Source organism: Gossypium arboreum, chromosome 7 (genome assembly GCF_025698485.1).
Source record: "Gossypium arboreum isolate Shixiya-1 chromosome 7, ASM2569848v2, whole genome shotgun sequence".
Classification (NCBI taxonomy): Eukaryota; Viridiplantae; Streptophyta; class Magnoliopsida; order Malvales; family Malvaceae; genus Gossypium; species Gossypium arboreum.
Window position 1 is genome coordinate 391,411 of NC_069076.1, and position 20,874 is coordinate 412,284.

The 20,874-nt window shown below is 32.0% G+C and overlaps 1 protein-coding gene, 1 long non-coding RNA gene and 1 other non-coding gene across 3 annotated transcripts; 2 read left to right on the plus strand and 1 right to left on the minus strand.

The window, feature by feature from the left end:
- The first annotated feature begins 229 nt into the window (after positions 1–229).
- Positions 230–950, plus strand: LOC128295349 (uncharacterized). The gene is made up of 2 exons (XR_008285734.1): positions 230–589; positions 676–950. It is a non-coding gene; the product is annotated as an uncharacterized LOC128295349 (long non-coding RNA).
- A 346-nt stretch (positions 951–1,296) lies between these two features.
- Positions 1,297–1,368, plus strand: TRNAD-GUC (transfer RNA aspartic acid (anticodon GUC)). Its single transcript has one exon. It is a non-coding gene; the product is annotated as a tRNA-Asp (tRNA).
- Positions 1,369–1,482: 114 nt separating this feature from the next.
- Positions 1,483–2,708, minus strand: LOC108482704 (GEM-like protein 5). Its single transcript, XM_017785828.2, has 2 exons — positions 2,121–2,708; positions 1,483–2,031 (listed from the first exon to the last, which is right to left on the minus strand). The coding sequence occupies exons 1-2, from the start codon at positions 2,518–2,520 to the stop codon at positions 1,541–1,543; spliced, it is 891 nt and encodes a 296-aa protein (XP_017641317.1). The 5' UTR covers positions 2,521–2,708; the 3' UTR covers positions 1,483–1,540.
- Positions 2,709–20,874: the final 18,166 nt, after the last annotated feature.

Genomic DNA, 20,874 nt, shown 5'->3' on the forward strand with positions numbered 1-20,874 from the left:
GCGGGCTGTGGGCTTTTCTCTTGTCTTCTCTCTCTCACACACGCCTGCTAAGGAGGACGTAAGCGAGATGCTTGATCAAATGGGAAAACATTCATTTGAAGTTCTTTACTCATTCGAATAAATGAAATTTTTATAATTTGGTCCCTTTTAAATTTTAATTATATAATCTGTCTTTTTTTAAAAAAAATTTAGCTTTGCCCCCCCCCCCTTTCAAAAGTTTAAAGTTCTATTTCGGCCTTCTAACATCATCTCTGCTCATTTTCTCCTTTTTTTGATTTTTCCTCCCCCACAATCGCTCATACTGGAAGTCCACCTCTGGCGACCTCCCACCAGCCTACCCTTGGCTCACCATGCCGGCTACTTCCTTCTCTCCTTCCCTTGTTGCCATAAACACCCTTTTGCTTCACCACCGCTGGTCTCTTTCAACCTAGCTACCTCCCCCCTCCATTTATAGTCTCCTAGCCAGCCACTTACCTTTTTCTAACTGAAGGAGATCACTCTTTTCAGAAAAATAATTTTAAGTCGAAGGATTTGGCCTTAGTCCTCCCTTGAGGGAGGTTTTCTCAAGTATTTGGTGATCCAATTTTCTGTAAGTTTATGGTGATTCAGTTTTCCAATGTCCAAACGAATTTGTTTTGATTTGATTTGATTTGATGGATGTAATGTTTGTTTCAGTGTTCGCAGGTTTCCCAGAATGGACTTGTATGTCATCAATGGATTCAACATACCAATTCTCTGGATTCAGTTTGGTGGTTGACGGTCGATATTGTGACGTATTTGTGATTTTCGCTTTTGTCCGGAATTTACTTCTTGGAATCAAATGTCTCCCCAATATGTTAAAACAATCATACCACTTCCTTTATGTGTTTTCTATGTGCATGTTTTAGTGTCCTAAGATTTTAATTTCCTTTATAAAATTACTTATCAATGATTTTACTTCAAAATAAAAATTTTCTTTTTTACTTCAAAAATTTTACAAATCTACTTAAATAATTTTTTATTATATAATTAGAAAATTAATACTCACACACATGATAGAAACGTACCAACACTACACACAGGCATATACTATATTTAAAAGAAGCTAATCAAATAAAGGATTAACATTTACTGCCTGAAAACTCAAATCCAAATAGTGTATGAGGTTTGAAATAGTTTTTTTTTTTGGTTAAAAATTAACCATTTAAAATACTCTCACAAAAGTGAAAAGCTTAAATTTTCGACATTTTTCAAAATTTATATGCAGAAGATTGCATCTCTGAAATTACATACAAAAGATCAAGCGTATACTAATGTGTCGTTGTAGTATAGTGGTGAGTATTCCCGCCTGTCACGCGGGTGACCCGGGTTCGATCCCCGGCAGCGGCGTTAAATTTTTTTGGAAGTTTTTTATATTGAACAAAAGGTGTACGAAATAATAAATTATTTTACAAAAATGGTACAATCGATGGAATAAATCTAAGACAAGCCGAACCCAAAATCTCCAAACAAAAGAAAAGGCCTGTAAATATGAAAAGAAAAATATAATAAAATCCTGTGTTTACGATGCAACAGGTGAAGGTTGAACAGCAATCCCAGTTGCTACAAAACTGGAAACACTCTCAGACAGATGCTTTGTCGCTTTCTCATAATTCACAAATCCCATGTACCAGAAATCATGTCCATCCACTGTCACAATCTGTATATATTTCTCTGATGGATTCTCCCTCATTATCACTGGGTTTATTATCCCTACTTTGCTCAGTGGTATCATTATCTTGTAATAGCTCCATGTTTCCTGCCCTGATGGTGCTGTGAATGACAGAGGGCGATCACTACAGAAAGCTACATGGATATTGGATAGGTAAAGTGTTCCCGCAACTGGTCCTGTCGAAGTCGATAAATAGCATGCGAATGATTTCTTCAGCTTCTCGTTTGAATACGTTGCGAATGTTTGCTTATAAAGCGATTCGAATCCACCTCCTGATATTGCTTTGGCTGTCACGTTCATCTTCCCCCATGCAGCTCCGGATACAGATGGTCCTGTTTTAACTGTTTAACAATTGAACAACAAATATGTTAATCAGCTGGGATTCTTGGAAGGGAAATTAATATAAGACTAGCTAGGTTATTGGTCATACGATTGTGCCAGATATTATTGGCCATGGTCTCAGCTTTGTGACTCCAGGTGTTGAAGACTTGAAGCATGGAATCCATGGGGTTATTGCTTGATTTCTCGACGGGGGAATATTGGAGGTATGGATGATGGTAGTATTGAGCTTGGTCACCAGCACCCCACAAGGCTGCTTTCTTGTTGTCTGGATGACATGTGGGAACAGCTGGTGTTCCCATGATATGAGTCCCCCATTTCTCAGACTGTTCCGGAGGAGGTGGAGGAGGAGGCGACGAAGATGTTGATGCGGGTGCCGCCGCGGTGGCCGCTGCAGGTTCCATGTGCGGCTGTTGATGGAAAGGGTTGGTATATTCATCAGGTGAGATAGTGGGGTAATTAGGCTGCGATTCTTTGCTGCTGGTATTCATTGCTAATTAACAGAGAAATCAAAACAAAAACAAAGCTTGTGTTATTTGGGATTTGTTTTTGCTTCAAATAAAATTTGAGGTGTGAAAAGTATTGCAGCGTTGATTGGGTTAAATATGAAGAAAGATTAGGCAAAGAAGCGTGTAAAGGTTACTTAATCCCCCGTCCTAGATTTCTAGAAGTAGAAGAAAATGGATGTATTTAATGGGGCTGTTCAAAACCCAATACATTTGACTTTCACAACCCAATCTATCTTGGATCTTCCTTAGCCGCGTCTCTACTGCCTAACCTACGCGTTTTATTTTTACTTCTCTATTTTTTTTTATTTATTGCTTCAATGGTTCTCTTTTTCGGTTTATATATATTCATTATTAAATAATGACTATTTTTTTATTGTTTATAATCTTTGAACACTGAATTATAAAGTATGTCTCATTTTCATTAAAAGAGATCAAATACTGAATTAAATAATTAAAAATAAGACCTCGTGATTTGTTCATATTTTATATGTGAGATGTTACTTCAGGTACAACATATCTAACACATCTGAATTTAATATTAAACATTTGTATCTTTTAAAATAAAAAAAAAACACATGCATATTTGATAAATGGAGAGCAGGCTTGTGTTGGTAAATTTTTATAAAAAGTATAAATTAGTATAATAATATAATACTTTTATCTTATAAAGAAATTTAGGATATATATCTAGTCCACTCAAAAATTTTGTGATTTCACTCTCAATAAAATAAGTAATAATATTAAATTTTGGGATATGTAAAACCTAAGTTGTCTATGGAATTAGAAAAGCTAATTGATTGAGAGCTTAAAATATTATGAAATTCAGAGTCTAATTCCTCCAAATAAATAAGTTTATAGAGATCCACGTTAACATGTGAGTCGGCTTAATTGCTCATTGGTTTTTGCATTTCTGGTCCTTTCGGCCCTGATGCTTGGGTTTGGCCTCTCGTTTCAGTCTCCAAAACGTCCATTAAATCTAATTAATAGTCAATGAGATTTGGAAGTTCCAAAACAAAGATTTTCCATGTTTGCAGCTACAGAATTAATAATTGATTAAATCAAACATTTGTTTAAATTGGTTGACCAAAAGAAATTCGATTTCTTTTTCACTTTTTAAAATCTATTTATTTATAAAAATTACTATTGTAATTATAATATTTCACCACTTAATTCATTATGGGGTTAAAATAAAATTTTAGAAACTCAAGGGTTAAAATTAAAAAATTGTCAAAATACTATATCCCTTGGCTAAGGGGGTCAAGGCTTTTGCCCAATGTTTTTTAAATCAAAGCGATGATTGAACTAGTCAAGCCATCGGTTCGATTACAAACTATTAAAATTTCAAAAAAGAAGAGATTTAACTGTTGGTTCAATTAATGTTTTAGTCAGTTCATTTGATTCTTATCGATTCTCAATCTAACGGTAAAAATTTTTGTTAAAATAATATTGTTACTCTCTCCATAATATTTTGTCCAAAATGTGATATTATAATGTTTTAAAAATTTTGTTGTAATACTATAATGTGCAATTAATATCATGATATTTAGTTTTGATATAACTAGTGATATATGTATATGATAATATTCTCGTATCTACTTGGTTGTTATGTAATGTTATATAGGTTTTAGCATGTAAGATGAGTAGCATATTTTTTATGATTATTTATCATAAGGAATAAATTTGTGACATTGAAATTGGGATCATATTTGAATTTGTTCATCTTGTAAGCATTGCATTTATAAAGAGCATCAAATTGGATGAACTTGTGTAAAAATTTACTAGAAAAGTCTAAGGTGAAAGTCAAAAGAGATTATCTAGTTTGAAATATAGATTTTTGACATCATTTTATCCAAACAAGTTTACTGCAACTGAGTTGAATGGTAATGATGATGTCGAAATGATGATAGATGCATATTTTTCAATTGGGAATATTGTAGTACTGTAGGGATCGACCCGATTAAGCAATAAGTACAAAAAAAATAGCAAAGTAAATTGAGAAATTGAACACACAAGTTTAACGTGGAAAAATTTCTCCAAAGAGGATAAAAAATCACGGGCAAAGATAATATTACTATAATGGCAAAAGAACGAAGAGTACAAAAGATGAAGATAAAAACTAAACCCCGAAAACAAAGAACCCTCAAAATATAAACACAAAATTCTCTAAATGTGTTATGAGTTCTAATCTCTAATGGTATATTTTTTAAGATTGTAAAAGAGCCTATTTATAGGCTAAATTCATAGGTCAAATAATAATAAAATAATCTAGACTAATTAGAGTTTGATTGAAACAAATAAACAAAGTTTAACTGAAAGATTATTACTCAAATTTGACTGAAATAGGAGTCATACTCAACAAATCTCCACCTTGACTCATATTTCCATAACGCCATATTTGCCAAAGCTCGCATGAGCCTATCTTGAACTATGCAGGGAATTAACTGAGTCGAATCTGTGCTTAGAAACTGGAAGACTTCTAGCCTTCGACTTTTACACTGCCAAATCAAATTAACCGGGGTCTAATTTTCACAAACACGGTGCCCTAACTTTTCAAAACCTACATCCAAAAGAGAAAACTCTTCAGCGAAACGATCATACCTAAATTTTCTTCCTATAACCAAGTTGCCTCCGCTCCAAACGAGTTTACTTCGACTCCATAACGAACGAGGGACGTCTGATTTCACCGGTCACTGTAGAACCTTTCAGAATATAAAGACTGTCGGTTCTTTTGCCTTTTAATAAAACGAGAGCTCTATGAGATACTTTAATGTCGCTCGAGTGGATGTTGATTCTGCATCCTTTCAAGTCTAAAATACTCAAGGAGATGAGATTCTTTCGTAAAATAGGTACATACCTGACATATAAAAGTGTCCTAGTCGTCCCATCGTGTTTCCCAATTTTAACAGTACCAATACCAATTACATTACTAGATGAATCATTTCCCATGCACACAAATCCACCTTCAACCAAACTGTATGTGAAGAACAATTCTCTATTGGGACACATGTAGAAAGAACATCCCGAATCTAGGATCCACTCGGACAAGAGCTTGGAGTTAACACTTGTTAACACTAACAAGAAATCATCACTGTTTTCATCGACCAAATTAGCACCAGTTATATCTTCCTCGTTACTCTGAACAACTCTTTTATTTTGCAATTTATAACAATCTGATTTGACATGACCTAACTTTTTATAATGGCGACACCTTTTGTCTCGTTTCTTTGATGCTACCAAAATGGAAGCTTGCTTATCTACCTTTCCATCCAAACCAAACTCATTGTCGAGTTTGTCTCTACTCAACAAATGACCCTTCACATCTTTAAACTAGAGTTTGTCTCAGCCATAAATTAGGGTCTCCATAAAAGATTTATATGAAGGGGGTAAAGAGTACAATAATAGCATAGCCTGATCTTCATCGTCAATATGAACCTCAACGTTCTTTAAATCATTTTAAAAAGTAATGAATTGACTAATATAATCTCTAAGAAGCTCACATTTGTTCATGCGAAACGTAAATAAACGTTGTTTGAACACTAAACGATTAGCCAGAGACTTAGTCACATAAAGAGTTTCCAACCTTTTCTAGAAGGCGGATGAGGTTTTCTCCATCAATACCTCCTGCAATACCGTATTCACGAGGCACAACTAGATTGCAGAGAAGGCCTTTTTATCAAGCTCTTCCCATTCTATTTGATTTAGATTCTCAGGCTTTTTCCCAGTAACAACCTTTTTCAAGCCGGTTTGAACTAAAATTGCCATCATTCGAACTTAGCACAGATTGAAATTTGTCTCACTATCGAACTTTTCAATTTCAAACCTTGTTGCTGACATCTCTGAATAGGCTGATCTATGAAAATTGAACTAGCTCTGATAACATTTGTGGAATCGACCCAATTAAGCAAAAAGAAAAAAATAGCGGAATAAATTGAGAAATTGAACACACAAATTTAACATGGAAAAACCCCTCCAAAAAGGATAAAAACCACAGGTAAAAATAATTTTACTATAATGGCAAAAGAACGAAGAGTACAAAAGATGGAGATAAAAACTAAACCCTGAAAACCTGAAAATAAAGAACCCTTAAAGCGTAAATACAAAATTCTCTAAACGTGTTATGAGTTCTAATTTCTAATGGGTGTATTTTCTAAGGTTGTAAAAGAGCCTATTTATAGGCTAAATTCATAAGTCAAATAATAATAAAATGATCTAGACTAATCTGAGTTTGATTGAAACAAATAAACAGAATTTAACTGAAAGATTATTTCTCAAAATTGGCTGAAATAGGAGTCATACTCAACAAGTAGAGATATATATATCCATTTTGATGATGTTGAGGTAGGTGGTGCGAATTTGTTAAGATTTCCTATTAATATGTCCCCTAATGTTGTTTAGCAATATAAATCAGATCATCCAACAACATGATTGCGTAATTGTAACAATCTGTTTTTTAATGGTGTCGCAAATAGTGATTTCGAGATCATAAATTCGACGAGTGAATTTGAAAATATTATTAATTAATATTTATGAGTCAAGTATAATATAATTGAAATTTTGATTTAATAAATTTTGTTAATTGGCCGTATAGTTAAGTTCAAGTGGTTAATCCCCAAGTCAAGTGGTATTGGAAAATGAGGTATTGAGACCTCATTTTTATAAACCGAGTTTGTAAATATTTTTATTAAATATTTATGAAATGATTATATAAGTTTATTGAAATTTGATTAAGAAATTAATGTTTGAATAGTTAATTAATTAAAAAGACTAAATCGTAGAAGTTACAAAAGTTAAATTCTATTAATTAAAGATATTAAATGGTTAAATTAATAATGTCACAAGGGTTTGTGTGACAATAATGTCATAGGCAAATGGTATTCACTGTTGGTGTTTAAAATTTGTTAATTTATATGTTATATTTTAATAAAAATTAAAAGAAAAGTTAAGTTAAAATAAAATAAATAAACATATCATTTTTATTTTTTTATGTTCATCTTTGAAACAACACCATTGTTGACACCAAGGAGGTTCGACTAAGTTCTCTCCCATGCATGTGTGAGATTTTAAGGTCCACTTTTAATGATTTTTTTATATTTTTGTGATTGTTTTAGCTTAACTTAGCTAACTTGGAGGTCAATTCGTAAGATTGTTAAAAGTTTAGAGATTTATCATGAATGATTTAAGTGTGTTTGTGAATTTAATTGATAGATTATTAAGCTTGGTTGTTAAATAGAAGTATTTTGTTAAGTGATTTTTAGTAATTTTAATGTTTAGGGATTAAATTGTTTAAATAGTAAAACTTCATGAAATTTTTGTAAAAACATGATAAATATGAGTTGTATAGGGTCCCTAGCAAATTTGACTAGCATGATTTTTCTTTAAAAATTGTAAAATTGTAAGTTTCATGTTTAAGGACTAAATTTTTTAAAATAGTGATGGAAGGGCTAAATTGTATTAAATTGATTACTAAGTGCTGGAAAAGTATTAATTGAATAAAATTACTATTTAGATCAAGAAACGCTACAACCAAATTTAAATAAATAAAAAGCTAAAGTTTTCGGACTAATGGTTTTTGCAACTGTTTTTGTCGAGGTAAATTCGAAATTCAATTAAAGTAATTAATTTTATTTCTAGAAGTAAATTGATACTTATTTATATGTCTATAAATTGGTGATTGGATTCATTGGTTTGAGAAAAGGGAAAGTGTAACACCCCCTAACCCCAAACCGTCCTCGAAATAGGGTTACAGAGCATTACCAGACCTATCAGACATATACAATTAATATGCACATAAATACCAACATAACCAGATACACTCATAATTTGCCTAATTTAAACATTTACATATTATCCAATATTTAATTGTATTTAAATATCAAATATCATCAAATAAATCAATTTCATGCTAAATTAACCAAATTCTATTATATATCATAACCAAACCTGAATCTAATTATTTCATTCTTACATTTACAATTTCAAAATGACACACACATAAGACACCCTAAGTACATGCCATTACCAATAATTAACACACTTTACCTTAATGAATTCGGGATCGGCCTGAGATGCTGATTCAACGTTCTATCTTTACTTAACCTGCGCACGGAAACAAACCGTACGCTGAGTATGGTTATACTCAATGGTATTTTATAATCCAAACATTTAATAATAAAAAAAATACTTAAGATCATAATAACAATTACAATTATTCGATCATTTATTTCATAGATAAATTTCAACTACTTACCATATAAATTTTATACAAATCATATAATAAACATAATAACGTAATTGTTCATTTCTTAAATAAATCCTTTATTATTTACTCCATTCTTCTCTTACTATTCGATATAGCTTTCCTTAAATTATTCACAATTCAATATCAATAAACTATATTCAACTATGCATTTATCAATTTTATTCCATTTTAATTCATTTCAATAATATCAATTTCATTTATATCATATCAACTTACTATCTCTGATAGCTTTCACTATATACATATGATTCATATATCTCAAATCACATTTCAATTCATCAAGTGGCATCATATATCATCAATTCGAACTCTAATCATTTCATGAACCTTTGGTTCATATTTTCAATCTCATATCTAAATTTTCAATTCTCAATTCAATTTTTTCATTCCATTTCAATAGCTTGATCAATCAAATTTATTCGATTTATCTTTCACTTATTTACCCCTATTAACAAACCTGGACTTTGACGGATACACGGATTCCAACCCAAACACACCAGTATGGCACATTGTGCCTAAAACGGTACAGAGTACTTGATCAGTATACGGCACATAAAGTGCCTAAAACGACACACGAGGTGCCTGAAATACGACACACAAGGTGCCTGAAATACAACACACAAAGTGTCTGATCGGTAAAGCCGGCAAATCCCGTACACTTCCATATCCTATGGCATGCCAATTATATCCGACTCAGCCCGACTAGTTAATAGGGTATTTCATTCACTTTCTCAGTTTAATAATTCTTTCATCAATATACCATTCTGATAATCATATATATTCACACATTTTCATTCAATTCAACAAATATATTTCAATTATTCACATTAATTCATAATTTAATAAAATTTAGTTCACTTTTCAATATCAAATATTCAAGTATCACAAATCTCATATATTCATATCAATTTCCTCATATTTCCAATCAATATATTTTCAATATAACATTCATTCAATATCCAAATTTTATATAAATCATATATATTATATAATTCAATCAATATAAATTCAATCAAAATAGTTTCAATCAATATAAATTCAATAAATTCATCGTATACCAAAATCAATCCATTCCAATTGTAAAACATCATAATTCTAACACTAACAATTGCCATATGTATATAAATATAACAAATAATAACTAAGTTCGGATTATAAAAATACAAACCGTATTTTCTCGAGCTAACTCCTCAACGATCTTTTCTTTTCTTTTAGATGCCGATGCCTCGTTTTTCTTGTTAGCAATTAAACTTTAAAGCTTCAAACCTTCAAATTTCCCTTTTCTTTCTTTTCTTTCTTTTTCTCATTCTTTCTCCCCTGTTTCATGTTTACCTATTATGTTTCTTTTCTTTCTTTTCTTTACTTGTTTTATATATATATAGATAATATAATAACATTGTATTATTACTTATTTATTATTTATACATGTGTATATTATTATTACACATGTCACAAATTTTACCATACATTTGTCATAATTTAATATATTTATTACATAAAAATCTCATAATATAATTATTTAATTAATAAATATCTTTTATAAATAATAAATATCTTTTAATAATTAAATACATGTATTACAAGTATATGTATTTTTATTTATACACTTGTATCAAATCATTACCATACACATGTCTTTATTTAATTTATTTCATAATATAATATTAATAAATATAAATTATAAAACCATAATAAAAATTTATTATACATATTTATGCATAAAATCAAAGATTTTTATGCATTTGCCGCATCACTTAGGACAAATGGCATAATTTGGTCCTTTTCATTTTCTTTTAATCTACAATTAAACTTTCACACTTTATTCAATTTAATCCTTTTATCTAATTATCCTTTTTAAGCTAAATTTTCTTAATTAAACTCTAATTAACCACTCAATTAAATTCGTAATTATTTTTTATAAATATTTTCTAATCCATTTTTCAGAAACAGAGACCCGAAAATATATTTTTCCTATAACCTTAAAGTTCGGGTCATTACAGAAAGACCATGATTGAGAGATATCTTGGCATTATAATCGAAAAGGAAAATTCCATAGTAGAAAGATACAATGGCATTAAACCGGAATAGTTAAAACCCTAGTTGAAAGATACTACGACACTATACTGGAAAACAATCAAGACTATAGTTGAAAGATACTATGGTATCACTTTGGGATTGTGTAAGACATTGGTTGAAAGATACCACGACATCTTCGGAGTAAGGAAATAATTGAAAATGATATTAATGAAATGACTATTATATCAATGTTCTAAGGTTCAATATGTAACACCCCAAAATAAGGCCTAGGAGTTTTAGGGGTATTTTAGGAATTTTAGCCTTAAAGTGTTCAAAAATTTGTGTTATGGTATCTCGATAATGGTTTCGACAATAGTTTTTGGAAAATCAAATCAATTTTTGAAAAAGGTTTTTGGAAACCCATAATTTTAGAAAAATGACTGAATTGTAATCGGGTCTAAACTGTAAGCATTTATGTTGCAATTTAGCCAATTTTTGAAATTGAACCTTAAAACCTCCACTACAGCCAATCTCACAAAAGTCTTTCTTTTGGTTTTTTGTTGCCTTTACTTATTTTTCCAAATGTCTTTCTACTCAATTTTGAATCCTAATCCATATTCCTTTGATTCCTACAATCTCCCAACCAATAAACCTCCATTGAAATCAAGAAAAACACCCAAAACCTCATTAATTTCATCATCTTCTTCAGTTGTGGGTTTCTCAGATTTGCGTTGAAAACTCATTTATTCTCTCACCGAAGGTAACGGTTCAACTTCTAAATAGTTTTAAATGTTATTTAGTTCTTTAAATCGAATTATTAGCCATTAAAACACATGTTTTAAATTAAAGCCGAAAATTGGGTCATTAATGGTAGATTTCGGGGTTGTGGATTAAAACATGGTTTCAAAGTGTTTTTCAACTTATGTTAACATTATTAGAAGGTTTCTAAAGTTATTTTAATGTTTTATTAAGAATTTCTCGAGTTTTAATAAATTTTCATCATAATTTCCAAAACTTATCGAAAAATGTGGATACCATGAACTGAGTAGTTTTGTGTAGTTTAAAGGTTGCGAGTTAGTCATAGATGAATATGTAGATGAGCGGAATTTTTTTCGTGCGAAAAGATGAAGTGTAAGTTGAGATATACGAATTTAAATTTTTCTATGTCGAAGGTTTTGGTTAAAAGAGAACGTAGATTATACTATTGTTTAATTGTTTAAGATGAGTTAATGGCTGATTGTTGATTGTGTGTTTGTGTGGTTTGTTTTTTTAAAGTGTTAAAGTTAATAGGACCTTCAATGAGTAGAGACAAGGGCAAAGAAAAGCTTATCTGAACTTTTGGCTTTTTGGCGAAATCATATTTCTGGTGAGTGTTTTGGAATCACTATTCGTAGATAATTCATTGTGTAATTGAGAATTTAAAGGTAACCTAAAACCCTACTCTAAATTTCGAGTGTAAGTGTTCTCACACCTATGATTGAATGTGATATACTTGTGCTTGTGCAATTGTGAAGATATGAACATATATGAGACGCTATGACATGTGCCATAAGCTTGTGATGACTATTGTAAAAAAGAATATGTGGGTATATTATTCATGATTTATGATAGTAAATATGTAGGTATGTTTTCATACCATGTGACAGTGATTATAATGTGCTAACAATGTAAATATATAGTGAATATGTGCGAAAAATTGGTAAATAAAGATGTGATAATAATGTGGATATTTTGGCCTTGTGATCTTATGAGATCGTCGGATATAGTTGGCATGCCATAGGATTGTGAGTACTCACCTTTATGATGTTATTTTTGGGGCGTTGAGGCTCAGGGACAATTTTCGAAGAGATAAGGGAATGTGTGTGTGGTGTGTTAGAAAGTGTTAGCTATATGCTTCACTTATGGGACATTTTTGACTTTATGTGTCAATTTGGTGTGTTGAAGATCTGTGTATCTGATGTGTGGTGATAGAGTCCACATTATGTTTCATAACCTCAAGAGCCAAACTATCATACAATGTGACTGAATGTGATTAAATGTGATTTACATGTGCTGTGATATACGTTTTAAAATTCGTGTGATTAATGTGAAAGGATTCCTGAAAGATGTTTAAATATGTGAAATATAATATTAGAGTTAGAGATGTTATGGATATGATATATGTTTATTTCGCTGTGCATAATGGCTTATTTACGTGGTGGTTATTCTGAGCATTCTCTGAGCTTATTAAGCTCACCCACACCTTTTTATCCATTGCAGATAAGTAATGCTGGTATGAGCGGTGTGGTCTCGAGGGGTAATCTAAGCCAAATACTTTAGATGCTATTAGTAGGTGTTATGTGGTAGAGACTATGTTGGCTTTGCTATGATTTTTAGTTGTTTGCATGCTTATTATACTTGGAAATTGTGGACTTAAAATATGATGTTGGGACTGATATTTGAGACATTATGGTGCTAAACTTATGTGGTATTTGATGCATGATGTTTTGAACTAGTTTGGAATGATCAATGTGATTATATATACTGTGTTTTTAAGTTCTAGAACAGAGGTATCAATATTCGGGTTTTAAAAACGATACCTTTGTTATTTTTTAAGTGCAGGAAGTTAGTTTTGCTAGTTGGTATCAATATTTTACCACGAGTATCGATACCCTAGGTAAAATTATCAATACTTTTTCAGTGGTTCCAATATATTCCAAAAGTTGGGTTTTTAAGATGAGAAATAGTAAGGTAATTTGGTATCGATTTTACAAGCGGTATCGATACCACTTGAAAGAATTATAGATACCACTCTACCAGTTTCGATACCTACGTAACAATTTTGAGAAATTTTGTTAAACGGTACTAATGCTTGTTTAGTGCTTATTTTTTTATTGTACAATATATGTTAGCACGTTTTGTACACCCTAGAGTAAGTATGACTACATTTCGTATAAGTAACATAATAATAAAGGAAACAAAAAAGATGTATGCTTAATCATGTGTCAACTTATGTTTTATGTGATGTGAGACGGTGGTGTAGCATCTTGCTCTCGGGCTTGGCGACCAGGCTGAGTATAAGTTGTTAAACGGTATATGAATAAGAACTTACGAGTATTATATTAATGGATTGAATTGTATTATGCAAATAAAAGGTTGAATTGAGTTTTAAATACTTGTACTTGTAATATTTTATGCCATAATAAAGTCATTTGTTTCATTTGGTTCAACGGGTTTTAATGAATTACAATGTGAGTTAAATTATATGAAGTGTAACGTGATCATGAATGTTGAAATAGAAGATGATGGCTTAATTTTTTGAATGGAATATGTTATGTAAAATGGCATTTGTGATGAATGAAAGATATATTTGGTATGTTATTATTATATGTTTATGATAAGATTATGTGTGTATCTTTTTGAGTTCATTAACTTGCTGGGACTTTTGGTGTGTGTAGAATATTATAAGTTCATTAGCAAGGTGTTGCAGAATGGGGAGCAAAGATATTCAAAAATAGAAAAACTCATTTTTACCCTCATTGTAGCAGTTCACAAGTTGCGTCCTTATTTTCAGGCTCATCCTATCATTGTAATGACGAATCAACCTATTAAAGATATACTATCTAAAGTGGACACTTTAGAAAGATTGAAAAAAATGGGGAATCGAGTTAGCCAAGTTTGGCATAGAGTATGTTCCAAAGACATGATCAAGAGTCAGATGCTAGATGACTTTATGGTGGAGTGCTCTTTTGAGAAGCCATCAAATTTCACATGTAATTTTTAATTTAAAAAATTGTTGTTCACATAAAATTATTGGAATTGCGCTTGATAGATGCTTGTTAAGGTTCCCGGATTCAATATCACAACCTAAGTTCATTTGATTTTAAGATCATGAACAATTCTATTTGAGTTCATTGATTCAACATAACAACCTAAGTTTATTTCATTTAAAGTTATGAATGATTTCATTAGAGTTAATTATCTCCACTACCCATATTACTTAGCTCATTAATATTAGCAGTATGACAATATAATGAACTAAAATAAGTTAGCAACCAAATACAACACTTTTTCGGTGAGAAGCAAACTCAAATTTTCATTTCAAATTCAGATACTGCAAGTAAAATAAAGATAAGCAAATTATGAGTTAGCACTCATTGCCTTTGCAGGATTTTCAGTGAGGTAAAAACTATTAGAGTTTTTCCATTTTTCCACAAACTCTTCCCAAGCTACTCCAAAAGGGAAATAGACGTTGAAGTCCATCAGAGCATCAGTAAACTCATTAAGAGCATCAAAATTTACTTACCGCACGTCAAAAGGACCACCAAACACTTGAGTATGTAATAGGAAATTAGCCTTTAAATCACGTAAGTACTCTTGGAGACTTTGCATAGTTTCTCCTTTATACTTCTCCAAAGCTTCCTCATGGCTCTTTTAGAAGTTAGTCATAGCAGCTTTGTGTTGTTTATCCATAATTTTTAAAGTAACCTCCAAGACATTTTTATCAGCTCAGTTCGTTTTTTATCACCCCATGCAGCTTTTTAACATCTTTTTCAGTTAGAGTAAGATGCTCTTGTAATCTCTTCTGTTGCTCCAACAATTTCTTATTCTCTTTAGCTAGGTTCACATAAAGTTCGCGAGCTTGTGTCAATGCCCCCATAGTGGATTCATAAATATTTTCATATTCCTTTCTTTTAACTTTTGTCTCGAAGAGACCCACATTAGCTATGCTAGCTTCACCTAACATCACTTGTAAGAATAGTGCTAACTTTTGAAGTGAAGGATTCCTTGTATCGCTAGACGATCTACTTGGGTGGAAGAGTTCCTTTGTTTTTCAAGTATACAATTCTTCCATTATTTCCTTATTTCACTATGACGGAAGGGAAACTTACAAACGCTTAGACGAGAAGGATGCCCTGTAAGTTAAATTGAAGTTTTTTTTTTCAAATCTAATCCAAACATTCGCATTTATATTTGCATGTTTTAATTGGCATCCACATTAATACATTGTAAATGTGTAGCGACACTAACAAATATGTTGTGATAGACAATTTGACAAATAGGTTCCCTTGTAAGTTAAATTAAAGTTTTTTTTTCTTTGTTAAATATTTTTTGAAGATTTTACGAGGCTAAAATTAGTCTCTTGTTGCTAAATGAAGCTTCATTTCCTTCTTGATACTCTTATTGCTTGTATTTCATCAATTATTGTATCCACTTTTTCCTTAGTTGCTAATTTCAAACCATTAAACATTTAATTGTCTAAGAAAATATTGTCAACCTCTTTCTGGTTTAATATCAACCGGTATTTGAAAGTACGTTACCTTCCTAGTGATTTAGTATGGTTCTAGTCAATATTTCACCGTTTTTGATACCATTTATGTAACATATTCTTAATGAATTTTAACGGTTTTGGTATGTGCCCAATGGTAAGAAGAAGCTGATACATAGGTTAGTTCTTTTGCTACTTAATCTTATTGTTGTTTACCTTTTTCACCGATCTCTAAAGATATTGATCGAATGAAAGTCATGAGCATCACTATTGTTGAATTATGTTACTAAATTTATATTTCTTTATTTGAAATATATCTTCCTTTATTGTTGTTATAAGACTTTTAGGGCATCTGAAGCTTGATTAGAGCATTGATGACCATTGTACGTTTTGCGTTCTTAGTATATGCTCTTTTAGTAAATCATTGAGAGCCCGATGATGGAATACTCTTTTGATTGAATGGTTTTGGTTTTCTAGTTGACTCTGGCTTTTACATTCCACCTCCTTTCACTTTCTCTCTCTTGGATGACCTTTCTATTGGTTGTGTATTGGATGATTTTCCAACACACACACTATACCTATCAATCTATATGATGGAAGCATAATAAAATAACTCAAATACTATTTTTTTTATTACACACAAATAAACACAATACAAATACAAACTCTTTTTCTCTCTATAATAGCTGCTGCTAGTCCTTTTTTTTTTTTACTCACAACACTTTTCTTTCTTTTTTTTTCTCAAGCCTCACTAACATTTTTAGGACACACTCATTAATTTTTTTCATAAGACTCTACTTACATATTTATAAAGATAGTAAACCGACTTAAACTTTATAAAGCCTTACCGCCTAAGGCTATTCAAGTTGCTACCATCATTATCCTTTGTCCTTGATTTTTCATGAAACTTCTAACATGATAATGCTTTATCTTTTGTGCAAGCTACTTTGCAATTCAATTTCAAGCCACGTTTCCATGAGGTTGAAAGTCAATTTGGATAGAAATTCTCTGGCTGTAATTTTTTTATTCCGACTTTGAAAGTCGGTTTGTTTTCTTAAACTGAACTTTTCATTCCAAGCTTTTCTTTGAGTTTATGGAATATGTCCGCTTTCAATGGCTTCATAAAAATGTCCGCCAGAAGAAACTAACTCCATATTTTTATTCTTCACTTGCTTTCGAATAAAATGATACTTTGTATTGATATGCTTGCTTCGACTATGAGACACCGGAATCTTTGCAAGAGTTATTGTGGACTTGTTGTCAACATAAATTGTAATTGGATCTTCTTGTATAATAGATAATTCACCCAAAATATTATTCAACCAAATTTCTTGACACGTGCATGTTGCAATAGCCATGTATTCTGCTTCAAATGCTGAGAGGGCTACTGTTTGTTTCTTTTTCGATGACCATGAAAATATCATGGAGCCAATATGGAATAAATATCCGGATGTGCTTTTGCAACATCCAAGTCACCACCATAATCACTATCTGAATAACCAACCAATTTTAAACTCTGTGAGTGTGTATAAAATAAACCATGATCCATTGTACCTTTGATGTATCTCATAATTCTCTTTGTTGCAATCAGGTGATCCTGTTTTGGCTTATCCATGTATATACTAACTATTCCTACTGCGTACATGATAGTTGGCCATGTGATAGTCAAATACCTTAAACTTCCAACGATACTTTTAAACAATGTTGGATTTATCGGCTCTTTGGATGAATCAACACTTAATTTCATGCCTAGTTCGATTTGCGTGGCTACTGGCTTGCAATATTTCATTCTGAATTTTCTTAAAATTTGTTCTGTATACTTCTTTTGAGACATAAATATTCCATCTTTCATTTGTTTCACTTCGACTCCTAGAAAGTATGACATTTCACCAATATCTGTCATTTCAAATTCTTTAGTCATAGCGCTCTTAAAGTCATTGAACATACCTGGATTGTTTCCCGTGAAAATCATATCATCCACATATAAGCACACAACCATGATGTCATAACTCTATTTTTCTTCATATATAGGGCATGCTCATATGGGCTTTTCGTGAACCTATTCTTCTGAAAGTATTCATCTATTCTTGTGTTCTATGCTCTCAGGGCTTGCTTCAGTCCATATAAAGCTTTCTTCAAGTGATAAAATTTGTCTTCTTGTCCTTGTTTGCTATATCTTGGTGGTTGTTTGTGTAAACTTCTTCCTCTAAGTAGCCATTAAGGAATGATGACTTCACGTCCATATTATAAATCTTCCATTTATTTTGTGTTACAATTGTCGTGAGAAGGCTTATAGTATCAATTCTGACGACAGGAGCAAATACTTCATCATAGTCCACACCATATATTTGCTTGTAATCTTTTGCAACTAATCTTGCTTTGTATATCTCCACTTTTCCTTCTTTGTTAGTCTTCGTCTTGTATACCCATTTGACTCCAATTGGACTATGTCCTTTTGGTAGACTTGTTAACTCCGACGTGTTATTTCTTCTTATTGCTGCAATTTCTTCATCCATTGCCTTCTTCCATCTGATATCTTCAATTACATCTTCATATGTTATTGGATCACATTCTGTTATTAAATAGAATAATGAATAATCAAGTGTTTTTTTAATGGGTTTTGTGACATCATAAATATCGCGTAAACTACGCATTCTTACAGTTGCTTCCTCTGAGTTATTGGTACTGCTGCTGGTTGGTGGTGATAATGTTGTAGGATTTGTTGCAACAAAACTTGGAGGAGGGCTTTGATCGTGGCCTTGTTCTTGATTAATGAAGTCATCGTCTTTGTCATAACTAAAAGATAATCCTTCAATTTTCTTCTCATCTTCGCTCCATCTCCAGTAATCAGCTTCATTGAATTCAACATCTCTTGAAATAATAAATTTCTTGGTGAGAGGGTTGTATAGCCTACACGCCTTGCTTCTTTTTTCATAACCAATGAAAATACATTTTACTAAATTGTCGAGCTTCTTTCTCGTCTGGTCAAGAATATGAGTATATGCAATGCATCCAAAAATCTTGATATGTCCAACTCCTGGCTTTTGATTGCTCCAAGCTGTGTTTGGCGTCTTTTATTTCACACTTTTTATTGGACACCGATTCAACAAATAAGCAACACATTGAACAGCTCTAGCCTAGAAAGTTCTTGGTAAATGCTTACCTTTAACCATGCTTCTTACCATATCAAGAATAGTGCGGTTCTTTCTTTCAGCGACTCTATTTTGTTATGGCGTGTACGCAGTTGTCAACTGGTGAATAATTCCATGCTCCTTGCAGAAGCTGTCAAATAGCTTTGAAGTATACTCACCACCTCTATCAGTTCTGAGTATCTTAATAAAATGTCCACTCTATTTTTCTACCATGGCTTTGATCTCGATAAACTTGTCAAATGCTTTTGATTTTGTTTTAAGAAGATATATCCAACTTTTTCTAGTAGAATCATCAATAAAAGTAACATAGTACCTGTTTCAACCAAGTGATGGTATATCAAAAGGACCTGCTATGTCGGAGTGCACGATCTCCAATGGTCTCTAGGCTCGTCAAGATTTTCCAACTTCAAAACTCTGTCTGTATTGTTTTCCTTTAATGCAGGCTTCACACAATTGATCAAGAGGATTAATTTCTGGCAACCTATTCACCATATTTTCTTTTGACAATAGCTTCAGACCAGGAAATCCAAGGTGCCCAAACCTTAAATGCCACAACCTTGAATCATCTTTGATTGTGCTATTCATACATTTCACCTCTCCAGATTCAATGTCAATAGTGAACAGACGGTTATGCGTCATATCAACTTCGGCAATTAATTCACCACTCTTATTTTTTAGGGCGACCATGCAAACTTTCATATATACTTCATATTCTTTTTCTAGAAGCTATCCAAGGATGATGATGTTGCTTTTCAAATCGGTTACGTAATAAACATCTGATATGAACTTCTTTTCTCCTTTCTTTTGTATAATAGTAACTTTGCCTTTACCTTTGACCGTAGCGTGTGATTCATCTCCAAACATTACTTGTCCATGAATATTCTCGTCCAACTCTAAAAATAAGTCTTTTCAGCCAAACATTTGATTGATGGCACAATTATTGAGATACCAAATATTTTTACTTGATTTTACACTTTCTTTATAAGTGAAGAATACACTAGACTCCACATTTTCTTCTTCTTTAGCTGCTCCTACATGATTTTTCTCCTCCACCTTGGGAGTTGATCTACACTTTTAACTAAAATGGCCATATTTATTGCAATTATAACATTGTATCTAAGATTTATTCCTTGTTGAAACCTACCTCTGCCTCGACCTCGGCCTTGGTTTCAAACTCCTCGTCTACAATTTAATGTTCGATATTCTTCACTTGTTTGAGCTCTAACATATGATTGATTTCTTAGTCCACGTGTTCCCCGTCCACCTCTATTTCTGCTTCTATATCCTCCACGATATCCTCTACGATTGCTTGTACCTTGTCCAAAACTATCTCTAGCTCTACTTTTGTTAAAGGACAACTTGCTTTGCAAGACTTGGTGCAAATTTCCAGTATCATCATTTTGCTTCATTCTTTGCTCATGGGCTTGGAGAGAACCCACAAGTTTGTCGATTGGTATTTGTGACAAACCTTTTGACTCTTCAATGGAAACCACCATATAATCAAATTTGCGTGTCAATAACCGCAAAATTTTTTCCATTACTCTGACATCATCAAGTGTTTCTGCATTCATTTTTATTTCATTCACCACGACTTTCAATTGGATGACATAATCATCAACGCTTTCTAAAGGTTTCATTTTCAACGTCTCAAATTCGACTTT

What these genes read in the sequence shown, in the direction of transcription:
- LOC108482704 (XM_017785828.2), bottom strand. Translation starts at nt 2,520, where the DNA reads ATGAATACCAGCAGCAAAGAATCGCAGCCTAATTACCCCACTATCTCA. An exon ending in CAATAATATCTGGCACAATC is followed by an intron (nt 2,032 to 2,120) that starts GTATGACCAATA and finishes ATTGTTAAACAG; the next exon opens with TTAAAACAGGACCATCTGTA.